This window comes from Anser cygnoides, chromosome 1 (assembly GCF_040182565.1).
Source record: "Anser cygnoides isolate HZ-2024a breed goose chromosome 1, Taihu_goose_T2T_genome, whole genome shotgun sequence".
Lineage (NCBI taxonomy): Eukaryota > Metazoa > Chordata > Aves > Anseriformes > Anatidae > Anser > Anser cygnoides.
The window spans coordinates 155,694,270-155,714,037 of NC_089873.1; the positions used below are offsets into that span (position 1 = coordinate 155,694,270).

The 19,768-nt window shown below is 38.8% G+C and overlaps 1 protein-coding gene across 14 annotated transcripts in view; it reads left to right on the forward strand.

Moving 5' to 3' along the window:
- Window positions 1-19,768, forward strand: part of DOCK9 (dedicator of cytokinesis 9) — a 129,305-nt gene that overhangs the window by 19,280 nt on the left and 90,257 nt on the right. For 12 of the 14 annotated variants that reach the window (XM_066986508.1, XM_048072715.2, XM_048072718.2 and 9 more), the window contains exon 2: window positions 17,563-17,679. In XM_066986508.1, the coding sequence (XP_066842609.1) occupies window positions 17,563-17,679 (117 nt within the window). Of the gene's footprint in view, window positions 1-9,525; window positions 9,814-17,562; window positions 17,680-19,768 lie in introns of those variants that run through there. The other 2 variants (XM_013174428.3, XM_048072716.2) reach the window with 1 other exon arrangement.

The window sequence follows — 19,768 nt, forward strand, 5'->3', positions numbered from 1 at the left end:
AGCTATTTTGGATCAAATATCTCCTGATCCACAGCTGTTGTCAAAACACCAGTGGATTTCAGGGAGTTCTTTAATAGAAGAACACATTTATCCTTCTGCAAAACCAGTGTTGAAAACCTGTGAAAATTTCCTGTGAACAGAAAGCACTCAGGAAGTATTTCTCCCAGGAGGAAAAAAACTCCTGTTCTGTGAACAAATAAGGAGGCAACAGTAGTTGACTCAGCATACACTGTATGGTTTTGTTTTTCCTATTTAACCTGTAATCCAGAGGTCAGGAGGCTATATCTGAAGTCTTATTAAATTTAATTAAAGTTTTCTCTTAAGCATGTCTACTCTTTTGATTGCCTGAAGGAAATCAAAGATGAAATGAAGGCTGGGTGAGAATGTCCTTCTCAGGAGTATAATTTATTTCTATCCATTTGATGCTATTCAAACCTACAATGTAAATACTGTATCTTTGGTATAGGAACATTTTTAGCTTGTTATATACACTTTATCTTGTTCTATAACACAGGGTTTACAGGATTTCTTAGGGTCTGCAGGTTCACTTGGGGATAAATCAATATTTTAATGAAAGATTTAGTTCGAGGTGTTGTTAAAAGTTGCATCAAAATTAGTGGAAATATATTTTCCTCAGATGTCCTCTTGGGGTATATTTGTTTGGGTAAATATTGAGAAAACATTCTAATTTTTCTTACTTTTACAGTGGGATGAGGGATATAAGACTTACAAGGAGCAGCTGAGGGAGCTGGGGCTCTTTAGTCTGGAGAAGAGGAGGCTGAGGGGAGACTTCATCACTCTCTACAAGTACCCGAAAGGAGGTTGTTGGTGTCTTCTCAGGTGACAAGTGCTAGAACAAAAGGAAAGGGCCTCAAATTGCACCAGGGGAGGTTTAGATTGGATAGTTGGGAGAATTTCTTCTCAGGGTGGGCAGCATTGGAATGGGGTGTCTGGAGAGATGGAGGAGTCCCCATCCCTGGAGGTATTTAAGAGATGTGAGGATGTGGCACTAAGGGACATGCTTTAGTGATGGTATGCAGTAGGTCAGGTTGATGGTTGGACTTGATCTGGAAAGTCTTTTTCCAACCTAAATGATTCAATGGTAAGCAATAAAAAAAAAATAAAATAAACACCAACAAAAACAAGAACTGTGATTCCATACAGTTTCAAAATACTAGCTTGTATGGTTGAAGTAACTTAGTTTTGATTTTCCTATTTCTTAAAATTCTGTTCTCAGCTTGATATTACATGTTATTTCTGTTGTGTTGCGGCATTTTCAGGTTAGACATTTTTCTCATTACCTTTATTCTTATATTCAGATGGAATTGTATTTATAGTTACAGTATAACCAACAAATACCTAGGAGCAAAATGTTATTGTACTATTTAGGGCCTGAACAGCTGTTGCACATGGTGGACGAAAGATGGAAAATGAGCAAGGGAGAACGGTGGTGTGGTGACAAGAAAACCAAAAAGATTTAAGAAGTCAGCAACTTATTAGCAAAACTCCAACTTCTTCAGTGCTTGAAGAGGCTAGTTGGCTGGACTAGCAGCGCTGGTGGAGGAGATATCAATTGGATGGAATCAATTCTGAAGACAGACTGAGCTGAAGAAGAGTGACTTTTTTTTTTATATATTTATCTGAAAAGTTAAAAAAAAAAATCAACTTTTTTTTTACTTGATTGAAGTGTTTTCTGCTCGGTTCACTTTTTATTTCTCACTCAAGTCAGCTGTTTCATTAAACATTATAAAATTGTAGTTAGTTAGCTCTCTTTTAGGTAGTTTAGTAACTGGAGTGTGTGTAAGATGTAGCCTGATAATATGTCAAATATGTCACTTTTTTTACAGTACCATGTGGAAAATATCCTTAATTTGAATAACTGATACTTAATTTGTGCTTACAAAATTTCCAAGAAATGCAGGGAATTTTGCAATAGTGTGAATCCAACTTTTAATAGGATAGATTTAGGTATTTGCTGAAAACAGAACCACCAACCTTGTGTTTCAGTAACTGCAGTTTCTTGGTCCATGTAACCTGTTGACTTTACATCAATGTCACTATTAGCGTTATTGAATTTTTGTGTGACTGCTCATTCTGTGCTACTCATGAGTCATGTAGTTTTTAATAAACTGGGACATCTTTGAGATATACCAAAGTCCGCGTAGTAGAAGATTGATTAATGACAGCAGACAGCTGTATCATTCTGGAAACAACTCCACAGTAGACAGTTGCAAATATTTTGATTTCAGAATAATATTAAATAAAATAAATCTAAAAAACAAACAACTTTTTCTTGATTTAAAGTAAACCTTGAATAATTAATATCAACTTGTTTATTTAAAGTAGAAAAGTTCAGTAGAAACGAAGTAGAAATTTAGAAAGGGGAAGGTTCTAGGAAGTCAGACTGCTGAGTAAGTGCAATATTTTTTTTAATGTGCTTAAACGGCTCATGCAGCAATTCTCTAATGGTGGGCAGGTAATTTGTGTGGCTTACTCTTAGATCACTCTCATAACTTGCTTAAACTTGCAACTGTATGAAAAGTGGCTTTTATCCATCAGCAACCAGAGCATTAGATCTCATTAGACCTCTTAATATGGAAGGAGCAGACATGTCCAAGTACAGTATCCAATTGTTCCATAGCTTTTCTTATGTCAGTTGTATGAGAGCACGTTCAATCTCCTTTCATCTTTCTGCTTTGGGTAGTAAAAACCTGGTATCTACAAGCCAACCAACTGTGAACTATTAGTTTTGGCTAAATCTCCTGATGATTCTTGTAGAGTTTTTGTTTTTAACTTTTCTTTAGACTTTCTTTTTGAATAATAGTTGAATGCCCATCTCTAGTATCCCTGTAGCCTCTGAGCAAGGGAAATTGGAGCACAAATTCACCAAGCACATAATTCCAGGAACAAATTAACGTCTTTCAGTTTATAGGCAAACCAACGTGCGCTCTTACTGCTGCCCAAGTGTGTAGGTGAATTAGCAATTACCTCAAGGATCAAATGGCTCCTGGAAAAAGCCTTTGTTAGATTGATATTATGCAGTGGAGGGACTGCTACATACCTTGGGCTTGCTTGGCACAGAGCCACTTCTGTTCAAGTGATGTTCTTTAGAGAGACCTCTAGAGAGGTTTTAACTCTCTCATGTCTTTGATTTAGTGTCTGTGCTGTCTCATTAGATTCTGATAATTGCAAGCTACTGTCCAGGTAGGAAAAGAGCCATCTTTGGTCAAATACTGTTCTCACTATCAGTCAGTGCTTGTACATGTCTTGTTTATATAGAGATATTTCAAAGCAGTAAGTTAAATCCCATAGCAGAGTTGTAGTTTTAACCGTGAAGTCTCCTATCCTACCTACATTTTACTTCTTTTTTTCTTTCCTGTGAGGTCACAAGGAACAGTCAGGTTTTCCCTGAAAACAGGATTTCTATTTAGATGGCATGAAGTGAATCAGTCACCTGTGAGTCAGGCAAGCGCACCTGAAGTTGATGCTTCATAGATTACAGTATGCAAAAGTATGACACGTATGACACACAGAATGTGAAGGTCAAAGGCAGCCTTGGCTGCAGAGACTGTGAAATGGTGGGATTCAAGATCCTGAGGGCAACAAGGAGGGTGCAGAGCAAGCTCACCAGTCTGGATTTCAGGAGGGCAGACTTTGGTCTCTTCATTGATCTGCTTGGTAGAGTACTGTCAGATAAAGCCCTGGAGGGAATAGGGCCCAAGAAGGCCAGTTAATTCAGTGATCACCTTCCAAACTCAGGAGCGATGCATCCCAACAGAGGAAGTCCCTTAGCAGCCAGGGATCAGGTTAGGAAAACTAAAGCCCAGATGTAACTGAATATGGTCAGGGATGTTGGGGGCAACAAGAAAGGCATCTGTAAGTAGGTCAGTGATAAAAAGAAGACTAGGGGAAATGTTGGCCCTCTGCTGAAGGAAATGGGAGACCTGGTTGCCTGGAGTATGGAGAAAGGTGAGGTTCTTCTTGCAAAGAACTTCTTTTGCTTAGCCTTCACCAGCAAGAGCTCTAGCTGCATAGCCCAAGCCCCAGAAGGCAAAGGCAGGGACTGGGAGATTGAAGAACTTGCTGTAGGAGAGGATCTGATTTGAGATCACCTAAGGAACCTGGAGGTGCACAAGTCCATGGGACCTCATGAGATGCATCTGAGGGTCCTGAGGGAACTGGTGGACATAGTTGCGAAGCCACCGTCCATGGTATTTGAGATGTCGTGGCAGTCTGGTGGAGTTCCCGCTGACTGGAAGAGGGGAAACATAGTCCCCATTTTAAAAAGAGAGAAAAGGGAGATCTGGGGAAATACAGGCTGGTCAGTTTTACCTCTGTGCCTGGCAAGCTTACGGAGCAGATCCTTCTGGAAACTGCTAAGGCACATGGGCAATAAGGAAGTGATTGGTGGCAGCTAACGCAGCCTCCCTTGACCTGCTGGCCACACTTCTTTTGATACAGCCCAGGGCACGGTTGGCTTTCTGGGATGCAAGTGCACATTCCCTGCTTATGCTCGGTTTTTTGTCCACCAATACCCACAGGTCCTTCCCCTGTGGGCTGCTCTCAATCCACTCATCACCCGGCCTGGATTCGTGTATTCATGAATTCATGGGATTGCTCCAGCCCAGGTGCAGGACCTTGCACGTTGGCCTTGACCTTCATGAAGTTGGAGCCAGATGATCATTAGGTTCCTTTCCAACCCACACTGTTCTGTGATTCTGTTTACTTAGAAGGAACCAGTCTTCTGAACTGATTTTTTTTTTTTTGTGACCTTTCCTAGTTCATCTGAATATAATGTGCTCGGCAAGAAACTGCCAGGTGAGCTGTGTGCTGTGTTCAATTTGCTGTCAACTGGCTCAGCCGTTCTCTTGAACTTTTGAATATATTTTCCCCGGGCAAGCATCTATCTGTTGGTCACTTAAGAAACTTGGCAGCTTTTGGATATGTATAGCTGCAAGACTTCCACTGACATGAAATGTTATGCCTTTAATACAGCTGCAAGGCAGGGTGCCAAGTGTGGGAGAGCAGTGCTAGAGTATCTCTTACTGATACAGATGAGAGCTAGAAGTATTGGCTTTTAATAGTGCTTGTCATTCTGCTTAAGTGGGTCCGTATTTTCGTATGAACTAATGTCTTGAAAAGAAAAAACACAAAAAACCTGCAGGAAAACACAGCATAAAACCCCTCTAGCAGCCCATCCTTCCTCCCATTTTTGAGCATTATCTGTTAAGAGATGCTGTAAGCTGCAGGGGAATTTAAAGTGCCCTAAAGGAGTAGAGGGCATATAAGGAGTTCTAGTAAATGATGTTGTCAAATTCTTCTATTTTCATACGTACAGGATATCCAAAGTAAAGCTAAAGTAGGATTATTCCTTCCCCTTTTCCCCTTGGCCTTCTGTTGCTACAAGTTAAGCAACAGTTCATTCCCTAGAACAGGTAACAGAGACAAATTTGATGCCTGGTAGGTATAGTGAGTGCTGATACTGGCCACTCAACAGAGATGATTAGAATTGGAATTAGGTCCCTTCCAAATGGACTGTTCTAGGTTGAGCTTAGTCATCTTGATGCAGGTTGTAAATGGGACTTGGAGCAAAAGAGCTGCCATTAAGCTACTCAGTTTTTACTCCTTTCCTCCATCCAAGTTCAGAGGAAATTCTCATGTGCTGCCCGTTTTCTTCATTGCTGACTCTTCATTTTGTGGTATGGTACGTTAGGAAGCCAGCTCTTGGTGGGAAAAGTGATTGAAAGAATAAGAAGGTGTATGTGGGGACTTGTCTTTTGAGCAGCAAGTTTGCTGGATGAAACACTGAGATATGCTGGGAATACTGAGAACTCTTTCACCCATGTAATTTTGTAAGTACATAGGTAATTCCTCAAGGGAATGTGAGGCAAGAAGGGAGCCAAATATTTGGCAAATGGAAGTAATATGCAAAGTACTGTTTATTAAAGGTACCGTGAAAAGTTCTTCAAGCCACTATGTTTTTAAAGAGATGAAATGTATTGTTTCCATAATGATCTGAGTTATTTTTCAGGTAGGTCTCCACTTAGCTAGTAATTTCCTGCAATTCTGGGAGTCATGTTGGAAATGCAGATAAATAAGTTTGACACAGCAACTTTTTTTTTTTTGCACTTAAGTTGTTTTCCTGGAATCTGTTGATCCTTACTTAGGTAACTGTCTCATAAAAATGAGTTATCTTATTTTGTGAATTGCAGTTCCATGACTTGAACTACAGGTCGTGTAGCGAGGTGGTAAATTTTGTGTCTGAAAATCCTGTTCTTCATCTTTTACTTTGTGAATCGTAAGTTGGTTTGGGCAATTTTTTTGATATAACTCTGTTATAATGTAACCTTCTTTTGCCTGTGGTGGCTAGGTAAGCAGTATCTCATGTTTATGGCTTGGTTTTTCCTTTTTTTTTTTTTTTTTTGTGTGGATTAAATCACTGAGGTAATCGTGAAGTCCTCCGGAGGGCGTAAGTGTTGGAAACACATCTATTTTAGCAGTTAAGGTCTGTTTCACGCAGGATGTCGCTCTGTAGGTACTGCTTTGTACTTGCATGTGTTAAGTAAAACAACCTCCTCTGATAACGTATGTGTTAGTGAAATACAGGCTAGAAATTACATCAACCATTTGGTAGAAAAAACGACGTTATCTTTAAACTGATGTTATAAAAATGTTGGCCTCCTGGCTTTCTTCTTGTCCTTCCTCCTATTTTAAGAATAGGAAGAATGATGGGCAAAGAACATCACGCTTAAACTGAATGAAAGTAATTCAGATCCATTCCAGAGGAGTACCTGAAGTGGACAAAACAGTTGTTGCAGTTCAAAAGTAGAAGTCTTTGTTAAATTAACTAGAAGAGAAACTACTTAACATGTATGATTTTTTAACTCTTTCTTAGTGAGCGTTTGCAAGTACTGTGTGCACAAGGAGACTGCATTGCTGGTTTCAGTTAAGTATAATTGCAGCCCATCTCAATGAAACAAATTCCTGTTTGGCAGCTGCATCCTCAAGTAATGGTATAATTTAGTCTAAGCTGTTGTGCACTTCCGTTTTCTGAAAACAAAAGGAGCTGGTGCAAAATAAAAGCTAAGTGTAGCTGAATGCTCTTGAACTATTGTCTACCTTGACTTACACAGGAAGGTCTGTTTTTGTAAATTTGACTGAACTGCTAGTTTCCTTCTCTTAACTCTTAATGAAGCTTCATAAAGTGTTGTTTTCTAGAGCATCTACATGTTAGAAAGGCTGCTTGAAAAGTAAATGCATTGAACTCGATTGTTTTTCCTAGAGAGAAAGACAGGAGCACAGTGAGTCATTATTATCTTGATTAAGAGTAAGTTAATTTTATTGTTTCTTTCTCTTCGCTCATTGCAAATGGACTTGCATAGTGGATGGGATGGGCAAACTGTTGGTCAGATTCAGTTTCACAATTACAATAAGCCAAGATAGGGTTATGTGGGCAGGTATGAGAGCAGGGAGAGTGGCAGTGGACAAGGGGAAGAGAAAGGAATATTAACATCTTAAGTTAGGCCTGAAGGATAAGAAACCTGCTCCTGAAAATGTGTCTTCTTAAAAATACTAGCCAAAAAAGTGGATATTTGAGCTTTTCCACAACTCAATCTGGTTTCTTCAGATTAGGATGAACTTCTCTCTATAAGAGGATAAGAAAAATTGATGTCAAGATTGACAATGTCTGTTATACTGAAGTGTGATAACTAACTGTGCAAAGAAGTGGAGCAGAGCTGAGAAGTGAATAAAGGTAGTGGCTTAGTTTCCAAAGCTGTGTGGTTGGTCCAGTGGACAGGGAGTCTGAGTTAGGGTCCTGCTTCACTTGGAAATTGAATTTTCTCTCAGTTGTCTTTTTGACAGGTAAATATAGCCACCGAGGTTTGTGCATTTGGAGGTCATATGTAATTCATTAATGTTAAAAAGAGGCAAAGAGAAAAACCAAAATACCTCTCTCAAAACCTGAAGAAAGCTGTTCATGGCACTTTTTTTTTTTTCCAGGATGAATTTAGCATACAATCATACATTAAAACTACTACATGAGGGAGCTAGGCTAGTTGAACCTTCAAAATTAGCCAAATCATCAACTCAGTTGCATACCAATTTGCTTTGCACTACGCTAAAGGGTTGTATAGTGATGATCCTGATTAAAAATTTTTGCCTCTTACTTTGTGAGCGTGTATCTGCTGAATGGTGTCTCTGAGCAGTGGTAAAGTGTGAGACCTCACTGGTTTACAAAAGCACGATTGAAGCATGGCTTGAGTTTGTATTCCAGGTAAGGTTGGGGATGGAAGATACTGACCGCTAAGGGCTTGAATTCTTGAATTGGGGGACCAAGAGATGCTTCTGAAAAATCTTCACGAGACAGGGAAGACCCCCAGCCCCAATGTCTTGCATTGTCAAAAAATAAAATAATCACGTGGAAGCCAAAGCCAGCGGGTGATGCCTGGCAACTCCTCATGGCTGGAGAGCTGAGGAAGTAAGTTGTAGGGTGCTGAGTGTCAGTATCTTCTCGCAGGTAACTAGTGATAGGACTATAAGGAATGGCCTCAAGTTGCACCAGGGGAGGTTTAGGTTGGAAATGAGGAGACATTTCTTCTCAGAAACAGCAGTCAGGCATTGGGACGGGTTGCCCAGGGAGGTGGAGGAGTCACCGTCCCTGGGGCTGTTCAAGGAAAGGTTGGACGTGGTGCTCAGGGACATGGTTCAGTGGGTGACACTGGTGGTAGGGGGATGGTTGGACCAGATGAGCTTGAAGGTCTCTTCCAACCTTAATGGTTCTGTGATTCTAAGTGACTTCAGTCAAGATGTGTAGAGATGTTGCTTTGTCTTCTCAGTGTTTTCTTGGAGCGTGCTTGGTCATAGACAGGTAGAAGATGCTGGAGGGTTCCACAGAGGGAGGAGTGAACCGGCAGAGGTAGAGAGTGTGACTTAATAAGTAGAGAGACTGAGGGGGACTGGTAGTTCACCTGAAGAACTGAGCACTTGAAAATTGAAGGTGTAAAGAGGAGTTTGTACCCCTCTTATTTTTGAGTTAGTATCTTTAGAGGTAAGGTTTTTACTGTAAGATAGTGTGATGTTAATGTAAATTTATAAAATGGATTTAGCACGAAGGTTAAAAAGAGCATTTCTCCCCCCTCTCCTTCCAACTGATTAAAAAAAAAATTAAATTAAAAAAGTCCAATTTATCTGTTTGAGGCATTGGTCCTAGAGAAAGTACTTGATTAGTGATCAAGATCAGTACCTGAGTGATATTAAAAGCTTTATCCTTCTAAAGTATAGAAGATGTTTATATATCAAAATCTTGCTAATTTTTGTGATAAAAATATTTCAAAATACCAAATCTTTTATTTTATAAGTGCTGTAACAACTTGGGCAGTTTTACTTGGTCATTTTAGAAACGCGCATTCTCTTCTGTGTTTGATTCATAACCTTAAGGCATTACAGTGGATCCACCTTTTCTTTTTTTTCCCCTCCTCTGGAGGAATACAACACGCTTAGGGGCTGGCCTTTGTCTGTCATGCATTCCCACCATGACAGATTTAGCAAACTGCAGCTGAGAAGTTAGACTAGTTTGTACTTTTCTGCTGCTTGTGCTGGGAAAAAGCTATTGTTTTCACTGGATCACTGGCATGTTAATTATTTTGATGCCAAAACCCATACAGTTTTGCTGTTCTTTGTATTTTCAATCAAAGAATGCAGGCAAGAACAAACAGAAATCCTAAAAAAGACCTTGTTATAGAGTCTCCGCAGCAGCGCAAGGATGCAGGTGCTTGTGAAGCAGAAGGGGACAGTCCTGCTGTGGTAGTGATGGTAAGATTCATTTAAACAAGCTCTCTCTTCCCTCTAGTAACTCCAGTTCTGTCTGAAACTGCTTAATTTGATGCTAACGAGAAGCTCCAGCTCTCTTGTGTAGGTATATCTCAGATTTGGTTTTGGTTCTTTGTCTGTTCTCTGCCTTTTAAATTAATAAATTAATTTTGGCAGTTCTGGTTTACCACGTCTTTGGTTCCCTCCGAGTGTGACTTTGGAATCTAGCTTTCACACCAGCTGCTTTTCGGTGTCTGTTGTGTCCGGGGTAGTCTCACGAAGGGCGAAGACTTTACACTTCAAAATCCACCTGTGTTTTTTTAAGTGCGCTGTGTACCTTTCAATTCAAATGTATTGAAACTCTCTATGCGTGTAATGGTTAAATTTTACTTAAATTTTCGAAGAACTGTCTAAATTCAGGTGTACATATGTTAAAGGGTCTATTTTTCAATGTCTTCAATGCACGTTGTTTAGGGATTTAAAGTTTTACAGTACTTTCCAGTGTGGGGAAAGGCGATGTTCCTGTATGTGAGGGAGGTGATCAAATAAAATCATTTTTTTTCTGTTGCTACACACTAGTTCTGTTGGAATGGCAACAGGACAGCAAGAGAACATAATAAGCAAGCTGTAATGAATCCACCAACTCGCTGCAGCTAGGACAATAAACCTTTTCAAGTAACAGAGGAGGGTTGCTAAACACGTATCAGTAGAAAGAGGTACATAAATCATTCTTACTGAAATTCCCTTGTTACTTAACAATATCTCATACTTAATTGCTGACTAAAAGGAGGAAGGTCTCCTCCTTTTTGTCCGGCTGTGGTTGAAGTTAGCGGGGGCTGTGATCCTCACCCTGTGCCTCCCCCAGCCCCATTGGAATTCCATGCTATGCATTTAAGACTCAAACAAAAAAAAAATTGGCGTACGTACTAATACACATCTGTGGCTTTATGGGAATTGTTTCTGTACATAACTGGGAGCTTACATGTGTGTTAGCAAGACAGATTTTCTTTCTTTACATTGTTTTCTTTAGTTTCGCTCTGTTCAGAGCAATTGTTAGTAAAACATGTTTTTTCTGTATGGGTGTGTTCTCATTTCTGGTCCAGATTTTCATCAGTACAATATGAGCTAATCTTGTGTGTGCTTTCCTGCCTTTGGAATGTTTAACTTTATTTAGAACTGTTTTTATTCCCCCATGAGTACTCTGAGAGGATATTTAGTGTTTCTGCAGATACTTAGAGTACTGCAGTTGATCACTATGTGCTTTTAGGGGGGAAAAAAGTATAAAAGGTTGCTGCATTTAGTTATAACCATTTATGAAGTATGTCCTTTTAATTTTCTAGGAACTACTAGGTTTTAATATTCGTGGGTTGATATCAGCAGTGTTTCCCCTCCCGTTTGATATTTTTAGATAAAGTGGGTGCGTTCACAACAAAAGTCAATATTTTAAGGGAGAACATTTAGGTTCCACATAGGTGTCACAAAAATGTCTTTGCTTTCCTTTCAGTTGCTAATTTTGTCTTAATCTGTTACATATATAGAAGTGTATATATGGCATATAATTATAGAATGCAGGATATCCATTTTTGCCCTTTTTTGAGGAAAACTAGATGAAATGTCACAAGGACACTGTGCTGTATGCACTGCTAGACAGAAAGCAGAAAGTAGGGTTGTGTGTTTCACCCAACAATAGTGTTTGGGTCCATTTTGGTTTCACTGGGCTGGGGTGTTGCACTAGATTTTTACTGCCATAGTAGAAGTAGGTATTTTCGTGCTGGTAGGGGTGTGGTAAGGTAACGAGTAAGGCTGATACGTTGCTGACTGGTGTTGCAAAACGTAAACAGCAGAATCTAACGTTTCTAATCCAGAAAACAATAGAATTGTACGAGATTACTTTTTGAGTCTCCCTTTTGAGACAGGGTGTCTGGTTTACTCTGGGAATACTTTGTGTTGGCTGTAGCCTAAAACATTCTTTCAGGTGTAGCTGCCTTTCTCTTGTTTGGGTGATTATGACGTGATTTACATAACGCAGGTTTTTTTTGAGTAGTCTTTATAATGGTTGGACAAAATCAGCTGTTTTTTTGCAATATGTATCCAAGTCTAGTAAATGCAATTTACGAGTCTGCCAGAATACGTAGGAAACGAAATATTTAGAGCTCTGAGCACTATGTGATATTGAAACTATGTTATTTGATTGAGTGCTGTGCCTGAATTATATTTTTCTGCTTATAGTAGGATGCTAAAGAGAATAAATTTTGCAGAATCATTGTTAAAGTCAGAAAAGATCACCATGGTCTTTTGGTTAGATCATCTGCGTGAAACAGGCTGTAAAATTTCCCTAATGAATTCCTGTTTGAAATAAAGTATAACTCTCTAAATCAAGGTTAGTGGTTCACCTCTTTTATTTTTGTTACTGTAGGGGGGGAAAAAATCCAAGCGGTAGTTCACCTCAACAGAACTTTCAGGAGGCCAAGTGCTTTTTTGATAAAGATACAGATATTTGTCTGAATTGTCTAGTTTTGACATTGAGCCACTGTGTGCCTGCTACTTGAAACTGTGGTGTTAGAAGTCTTATTTTCATTGCGCTGTATCATGTTAGTCCCCTTAAGAAGCCACTTGGTAGGTCAAACTTTTGTAAGAGAAGTAAATTGTGTTCATAAATTCTTTTAAACTTTAAAAAAAAATTATTTGGATTCTTTTCCATGTTGAGAAACAGAGAATAACTTTTAAGAGATGGGAACAAAGTAAAACTGAAGTACTTAAAAATAATAAAATGCGTGGTCCTGGGCAACTTGCTGTAGGTGTCCCTGCTTGAGCAAGGGACTGGAGCCTCCAAGGTCCCTTCCACCCTCAGCCATCCTGTGATCCTGTAGGTATTGTTCTGCTGTCTTGCGTAATTTTCAACACCATGATGAGTTAATTTGGGCTTCTATGAGTAGTGTGTAGAAAACAGAAGTCTGACAGATTTTAACCCAAACTTCTTATTCCCTGGTTAGGTGGTGCCCCAGAGCCTCACTTGGGATGAACTGCTCTCGTGGTGGCTGTTGTACGAGTCACCAAATTAGCACACGTGCTGTCCAGTTGCGCTCTGGGAGTTGTTTGAAAGTAGCAGCTGCTTTCAAACCAGATGATGTCTCTGGGAGGCTGGAGCATCCGGAGGCCATCTTTCTCTTGGAAATAGATTTGAAGCATAAAAGTGAGTTCTTCTGTCTAATAGAGCACTGCCCACACCTATTTCTGTTGTCAGAAGCTTCTGTGCTGGTAGGAGAACTTAACAGGATACAGCATGCTTGCTTTGTGTCTGAAGGTAAAGCAAATAGCAGAGGAGGCTAGAAATCAAATAACTGGAACTGCATCCATGTTAAAAACCTGATGTAAATACTGGCAATTCAGAAGGTCTTGACAAAATGTTTGAGCTCTGAAAAATGTTCTTGTGTTTAAATGGATCTTGATTGTCAGCTAAGTACTTCTTGTAAATGAAAGCACAATGCTTTGTAATTTAGGCTATGTTCATTGAGTTTTGGAACTCCTTTCTGTTACAGACCCCTTAAGTCTTGGATAAACAATAGAACAAGATTTTTCAGGCTTTCTGGTTAAACTGAAAAAATAGAAACATAATTCCTGTTTCTTAAAGAAACACAGTACAAAAAAAGTCTGGATAACCATTTACTCTTTGCGTGGGTGATTCTTTCTAGCCCTGGTCTGTTTATGTAAGCATGAGAACCGGTGACTTGAAGAATGCATTTCATTCTTTCAGGTCCCAGAGGCATAAAAGTTTTGAATTTGTCAATGAAAGCATCTTGTTCCTTAAGTATATGCATAGTGGTAATGTGGTCTTTACATAAAGCCACAGAAGTTTATTCCCTCCCACTGCCCTGAAGTTCAAGTCACAAAATCAACCATACATAAGAAAGGGATAATGTGTAATACAGTATTTAAGAACAAGCTCTAAGATAAAATATATTCAAAAAGTTACACTTAAAGTTGATAAATCTGGTAAATTTACTTTTAATGAGGACTTGTTAATAAGCTTTTGCAGGAGCATATGCTAAATATGGTTTTATAAGGCAAATGATGTTTCATGGCATGAGGCTAACTAATCCCCACTTATGAAAAACTTGATCATCCCTTGTTTTGTGGGAAGGTGAGGGGAAGATCAAATTTGTCTCATGAGACATATGAAAAAAAAACATACCATATTATTTTTTCTCTAATACATAATGTAGGCAGTCATTGAACTCCTAACTTAATATTCTTTTTATCTGATTTCTTTTGACACTACTTGTCCAAATATATAAATGACATTCTAGCAGATTAAACCAGTTACTATGTGGGTGCCATGACTGCTGTTTTAAAATGCTTCTCATTTCTGATAAATTTCCGTGCCTATAACACACTGCCAAAATCTAAGTGGTACAGCAGGTACTTCCTTTGTTTTGGTTTCCTACAAACACAGCAGTGGGTAGGTCAAGTGCTGAGCTCCATGAAACCCTGTGCTCTTAGCGTTTTCTTAGATTACTGAGATAAAAATATCGTTTCTTCAAATTAATTGGAAAAATTAGGTCTTGTCTGAGAGACTGACTTTTGTATCTGTAAGCTTGGTTATGCAGTCTTGACCAGGCTGAGTTTTATCTGTGTCAGCTGTTTCATAAATCATATTCAATAACAATGTATATACATAGTGCCTTTTTTTTTTTTTAATATATATTACATGCAATAATACACCGGAAAAATCTTTTTTCTGAAAAAGAGCTTGAGAGAGAATCTGCTTCCTTGTGATGTTGTAGGGCTGGCTAAATGCCAAGGCAGTGTGCTGTTTATTGTTTTCTTTTTCATATCTGGTTTAAACTGATAAAACATCCTCTTCCTTTTGAATCTGACAAATGACAAAAAAAAATTGAGTAACGCTCTGGAAAAACTAGGAGAAGGAAAATCTTCAAGAGTTCTTACAGAAAGGATATTTCTGTAAATCAGGTACTTCACTGATTAAATAGGAAGATGGCGTGGCGTTCTGGTCCCATTAGCTACACCCATGTCCCACAGACTTCGAGGACAGATGCATATTCAGGGCATCAGCTCCAGAGAGCTTTAGATTCTTTAAAAGCTTCTAGTAAAGTAGAGATTTTGTTTTAGTCATGTTTACTACACGTAAGCAAAATGTGAGCATTTGCTTTTAAAGATCTTTTTTATCAGCTTTAGGTTGTGGTGGACTTATTTTGTGTCTATAGGGTATAGTCATGCGTTTGCAATGAACCGGGTGCTTTTAGGAGCTGAAGTATGCGCGTCCTTGGTTTTTGAATTAGCATGCTACAGAAGTGATTGTGTGTGTGTGTAAATGAAATAATTTTAGTTGTTTTTAAAAGTAACCCTTTTCCTCTCTTGATTCTGATAAAATGAGAGGAGCCAGAGCTAGCTTTCTTCGTCTTCCCCAATCACCTTCACAAGAGCATTAGCAGGAGCATGGATGTAGTTTCTCAGCACCAGGGAGAAAAAGCAAGAGAAAGATGATCATGTGCAGCTCCACGTGAAAATCCATTGCCAAGTTGCGGTGACAAGCTTTCCCTTGCTATCAACTGGAATTGATGCCATGATCTGCCTGCGTGCGAGTTCGGATAGTAGATGTCCTGATAGGGTGAACTTTGTGACGGTATTGGCCATGGTTGTTTCTTCTTTCCTTTACAAAAGCTTCTCAAATTGCATTTTAAGACTATTAAAATATTTGTCCTGAATTATTATTATTATTATTTTTTTTAAGGATATTTTTAAGATTGCAAGTTACACTGAAACTAAGTACCAGAATTCAAAATGCTTCTGCAGCAGCATTTAATTAGGACAGAGTCTCATGCCCTGGTTTGATGTGAAGCTGCCCTGCTTCCGAAAGGGTTCCATCAGCTCCTGCCCGCTGGCACCAGTGGTTGTGCCGTCGTCTGTGCAGCCTTCCGCAGAGCCAGTCTGCCCGAGAGCTGGCTGGTTTGGAAGAGCCCTCTAAAGCCAGATCGGCTCCTAATTTGGCTCAAAAATGTGACTATTCAGTTGTCTGGTACTAGTGTGAGAAGCCTCAGGAATGTGCCACGAGAGAGAGGGTCATTTTGGTGTCAGCCCTCCTTTCGATTAATTTAAGCCAGTTGTGAATCCGAAGCTTCAGCTAACCAAAAGTATTGATTGTATACATGGCTGAAGTGGTCTTCGATCCCCTATATGTTTCTTGGACCCTATTTAATATGGATTATTTTGTTTCTCCTAAAGGCTGGTCAGCCTGGAAGAGGCACTCAGCCTGCCAATGCAGCACATTCAGCATCATTTCTCATGAGAAACTCTTCAGAAGGAGTAGTAGCATTGCAAACACCGACATGGCCACAGCACTGTTGTGGTATCTAAACCTTCCTTGAATATAAGAGCGTACTGCACTGAGCTCAGGCTCAGTGACTGGCAGGCCTCACCTCGCTTGCCTGGGTAGGTGGAGACCTGGTGCCCTCACTGGAAGTGGGAGACAAGTGAGCAGAGGGTGTCTTGGCTTCTGAATGGTGTTTTCGTGTACTTCATTTGAATTTGAAAGCTTCTTCACGCCCCGAAACTTGTCACGATAATTTGATGATAGTAATATTTTACGTCAAAAGCCCTGAAAAAAAAGTCTTTGCCCTGAGTACAGTTCATTTCATAAAGAAATCCCAGTTTCAAGATAGTGTAATGTTTCTGAGACATACAAAAATAATGTTTCAGCTCATTCTTTTAGTTTGCTGTTCCTTTCAGTGCCTAGATATAGATAAAGCTTTACTAGCAGCTGTTACCGTATAGTATATCTGTATTTTTTATCATGTAATACAAAATTATTTATATTTCTGAAGTAATTTATATTCACAAGTGTTTAAAGTTGTTATAAATTTAATTAGTCAGTGACAGTAAAGAGGCCTGTCTTCCACTGGATTTCGGCCTTTTCTGCTTTTCAGTTTCCTCAAAATGGGCAAAATTTGGAGTCATTGGAGAAAGAAAATACGTGTGACAAAAGTCTCTGTTGCCTGGGGATTCACGCTCAAAAAATAAAGGTTTTGGCATGCTGCATCACTCAGAACTCTCTCTAAATCTGTTTTGCTATCTGCCCAGTGAACAGAATGCTTGGCGAGGTGAATGAAGGTTTTTCACTGATTGTGCACAGCCAGCTGTAATGCTTTGACCGCTGTGTAGTGCTTTAAATGTTGAATAGCGCGTAGTATCTGAAGAAAGCTACACATTCAATTAAGAGGAAGAAAAATGGCCTATGGGAATTCTGTAAAAACTATAGAGAAGTAGGAATGTGAATTAGCCTATCCTTATTGCAGGTTTTTCCTGAATTAAAACAAAGCTCAAAGCTAAGACTATGTGTTTTAATCCCTGCTGAACCCAGATCAGAGCTCTCTGGGCAGCATTAAGCAAAGGTAATTACTAAAGAGATTAGCAGGGTTTTTTTGCAGTTTTTTTTTTCCTGTTTGTTTATGCTGTAAATATACAAATGTTTATTCTGATAAGCTCTGCCTTAGTGTTTTTTTTTTTGAAATAGTTTTATTTCTTCTTTCTGATACAAATAGTGTGCTTGTCTGCATAAATATCAGTTGTGCTTATCCATATGGTATCGAGTGACTTGAAGTCTACATTTTCATTAGTCATTTTTTGGTGAAGGTGAAATCTCATTCTGCCAACATTTTAAAGAGTTACTTGTTAAAGCAGCCAACAGTTGTAGTTTTTCCACAGTATACCTGAATTTCTTTTTTTCTCTTCTAGGCAAAACCAAAACTCATAGAACCAATAGACTATGAAAATGTCATCGTTCAGAGGAAAACACAAATTTTGAATGATGCCTTACGGGAAATGCTACTGTTCCCTTATGATGACTTTCAGGTAATTTAATGATTCCCTCCCCCTTCTCCCCCTCTTTTTTTTTAACCAGATTTTTAGCAGTAGTTTTTAAATAATAAAGAAATGACTCTCATAACTCTCTCTAGCTTAAATAAATAAAATTGTCATTAGTCCCTTTACATTGCTCAATTTATTCTGTCAGGCTACAGTAGAAGAAATATCACAGCTTCTTCATCTGTTCAGATTATAAGGTCTACTTCTGCAACTCAGCAATTTTACTGCCATTTGAAGTAGGTGATCAGTCATTTTTAGATATTTTCACCCCTTTCAGGAGCAGGAAATCATGTGATGTCTGTTCAAAAAAAGGATCTGCTTTTTGTCATGTTTTAATTTTTAAATTGACTTTTTGTTTTCCTCCTTAGCAGTGAAGGGCATGAATCTTAGAATCTGTTCAAATGAAAACTGTGATTCTTGGCTGTATGTCCCTAGAAAAAATTGGGTTTTAGCAAAATACCCCTTGCATAACAAGGCTCTGACTTAAGACAGACTGAGCTGAGATTTGTGCTCATCTTAATATATTTCTGTAGAACTCCTGTATTTACCTAAATAAGTAGTATATCTGAATACTCTTTTTTGTGTCTCTTTCTAGGTCCAGTTAGAGTAGCCACAAACATCTTTGAGACTGTAACTGGGGTAAAATAGTAAGGAAAGTCTCTTGCGCATGCCTGCAGTCAGTGTCTACCTGTATTTAAAATTATGCAGGCATCTAAATTAGCTACTTCTAGAGACTGTGTTACAGTTGAATACCTTAGAGTTGTTTTGTAAAATCCTACCTGAAAAGCTGAGTATTTTATTCAGCCAAGTAGCTGAAGCTAAGCTTGTGGTTATCATGGTGAACGTTTGTGATGAGTTGGTGTATTTCTACAGAAGGGCATATAAAATCCCGTAAATTACACACAGACTTTTTTTTTTACACATTCTGTAGCCTATGAAACTATTTACCTGAGTGTAGCTGGACTCTGCTTTTAATATAGTCTGTGTACTTCATTATTACTCATTCTGTACTTGTAGACTGCATATTCAGAGCTAAAAATTTTGTTTTCAGCAAACTATAGGTATTTAGAGAATTGCTTGGCCTTCATGTATCCCCAGCCACGTGTGTAAGTTTGGACTATAAGTAAGACTTATTATGAAAGGAAATCATACTGCCTGTGGACATTATATGACACTAGTGTTCAAATACTAGTCCACTCATGATGATGCCCTATAACCAGGTGTTGGTTTGGGAACTGAAAAGTGTAAGTAGGCTATGCTAGCTGCAGCCCCTTCTACAGTGTGGCTGTCCATTGTAGCAGATCAAGAGGAATGAATAATATTTCTGCTAAGCATGCTCTCATCTAATTGACTAGAGCTCAATTACGAGGGGTCATTCTGGTAACCAGCTCCTAATTACCAATAGAGACGAAAGAAACCTATCAAGAATGTTCAGACAAAATGCCTGAGGATAATGTGGGATGTCTGAAGAGTTTAAGTGCTGTTTCAAATAGCCTATTCTGCAATTCTTAACTTCAGGCTTGTATGACTGAAGCTTGTCCATGGTCCTCAATCTGATCCTTTAAAGGGCATGATCGAATTTTATTCACAAATTAATGTCTCTCGTTATGTTTCTGTTTGGGTCCTGTGGTCAGATATTTATCAGGGCAGTCACTGAAATGTGTATTACATAGAATAATTTCTTTCAGGTAAAATTACCTAAAATTGTAACTAAAGTCAGATTTCTTGTTTCTTTATCCCTCAGAAGTGTAATATCAGAGCGTGTTTTCTAGGTTTCCCCTATAAAGTTTTTGGCAGTCTCATTTTGCGCTTGTTATATATGAAGACTGGTTTATACTGTCAGATTTTATTATTTTTCTGTCAAATATTTCCTCCTAAGACTTGCTGACTCATACTGTTTCTCTGAATATTTTTATTGCACATTTGACTCTCCAATACTAGTTTGAGCAATCTAGGCTGTTTTCAACAATACATCATGAATTTAAATCTATCAATCAATATATTAAGAAATTACTGTCAGAGAGCAGAAACTTCTTATATGCTTATTTATGCTTTAGCAATTTAAACCTTTTAACCC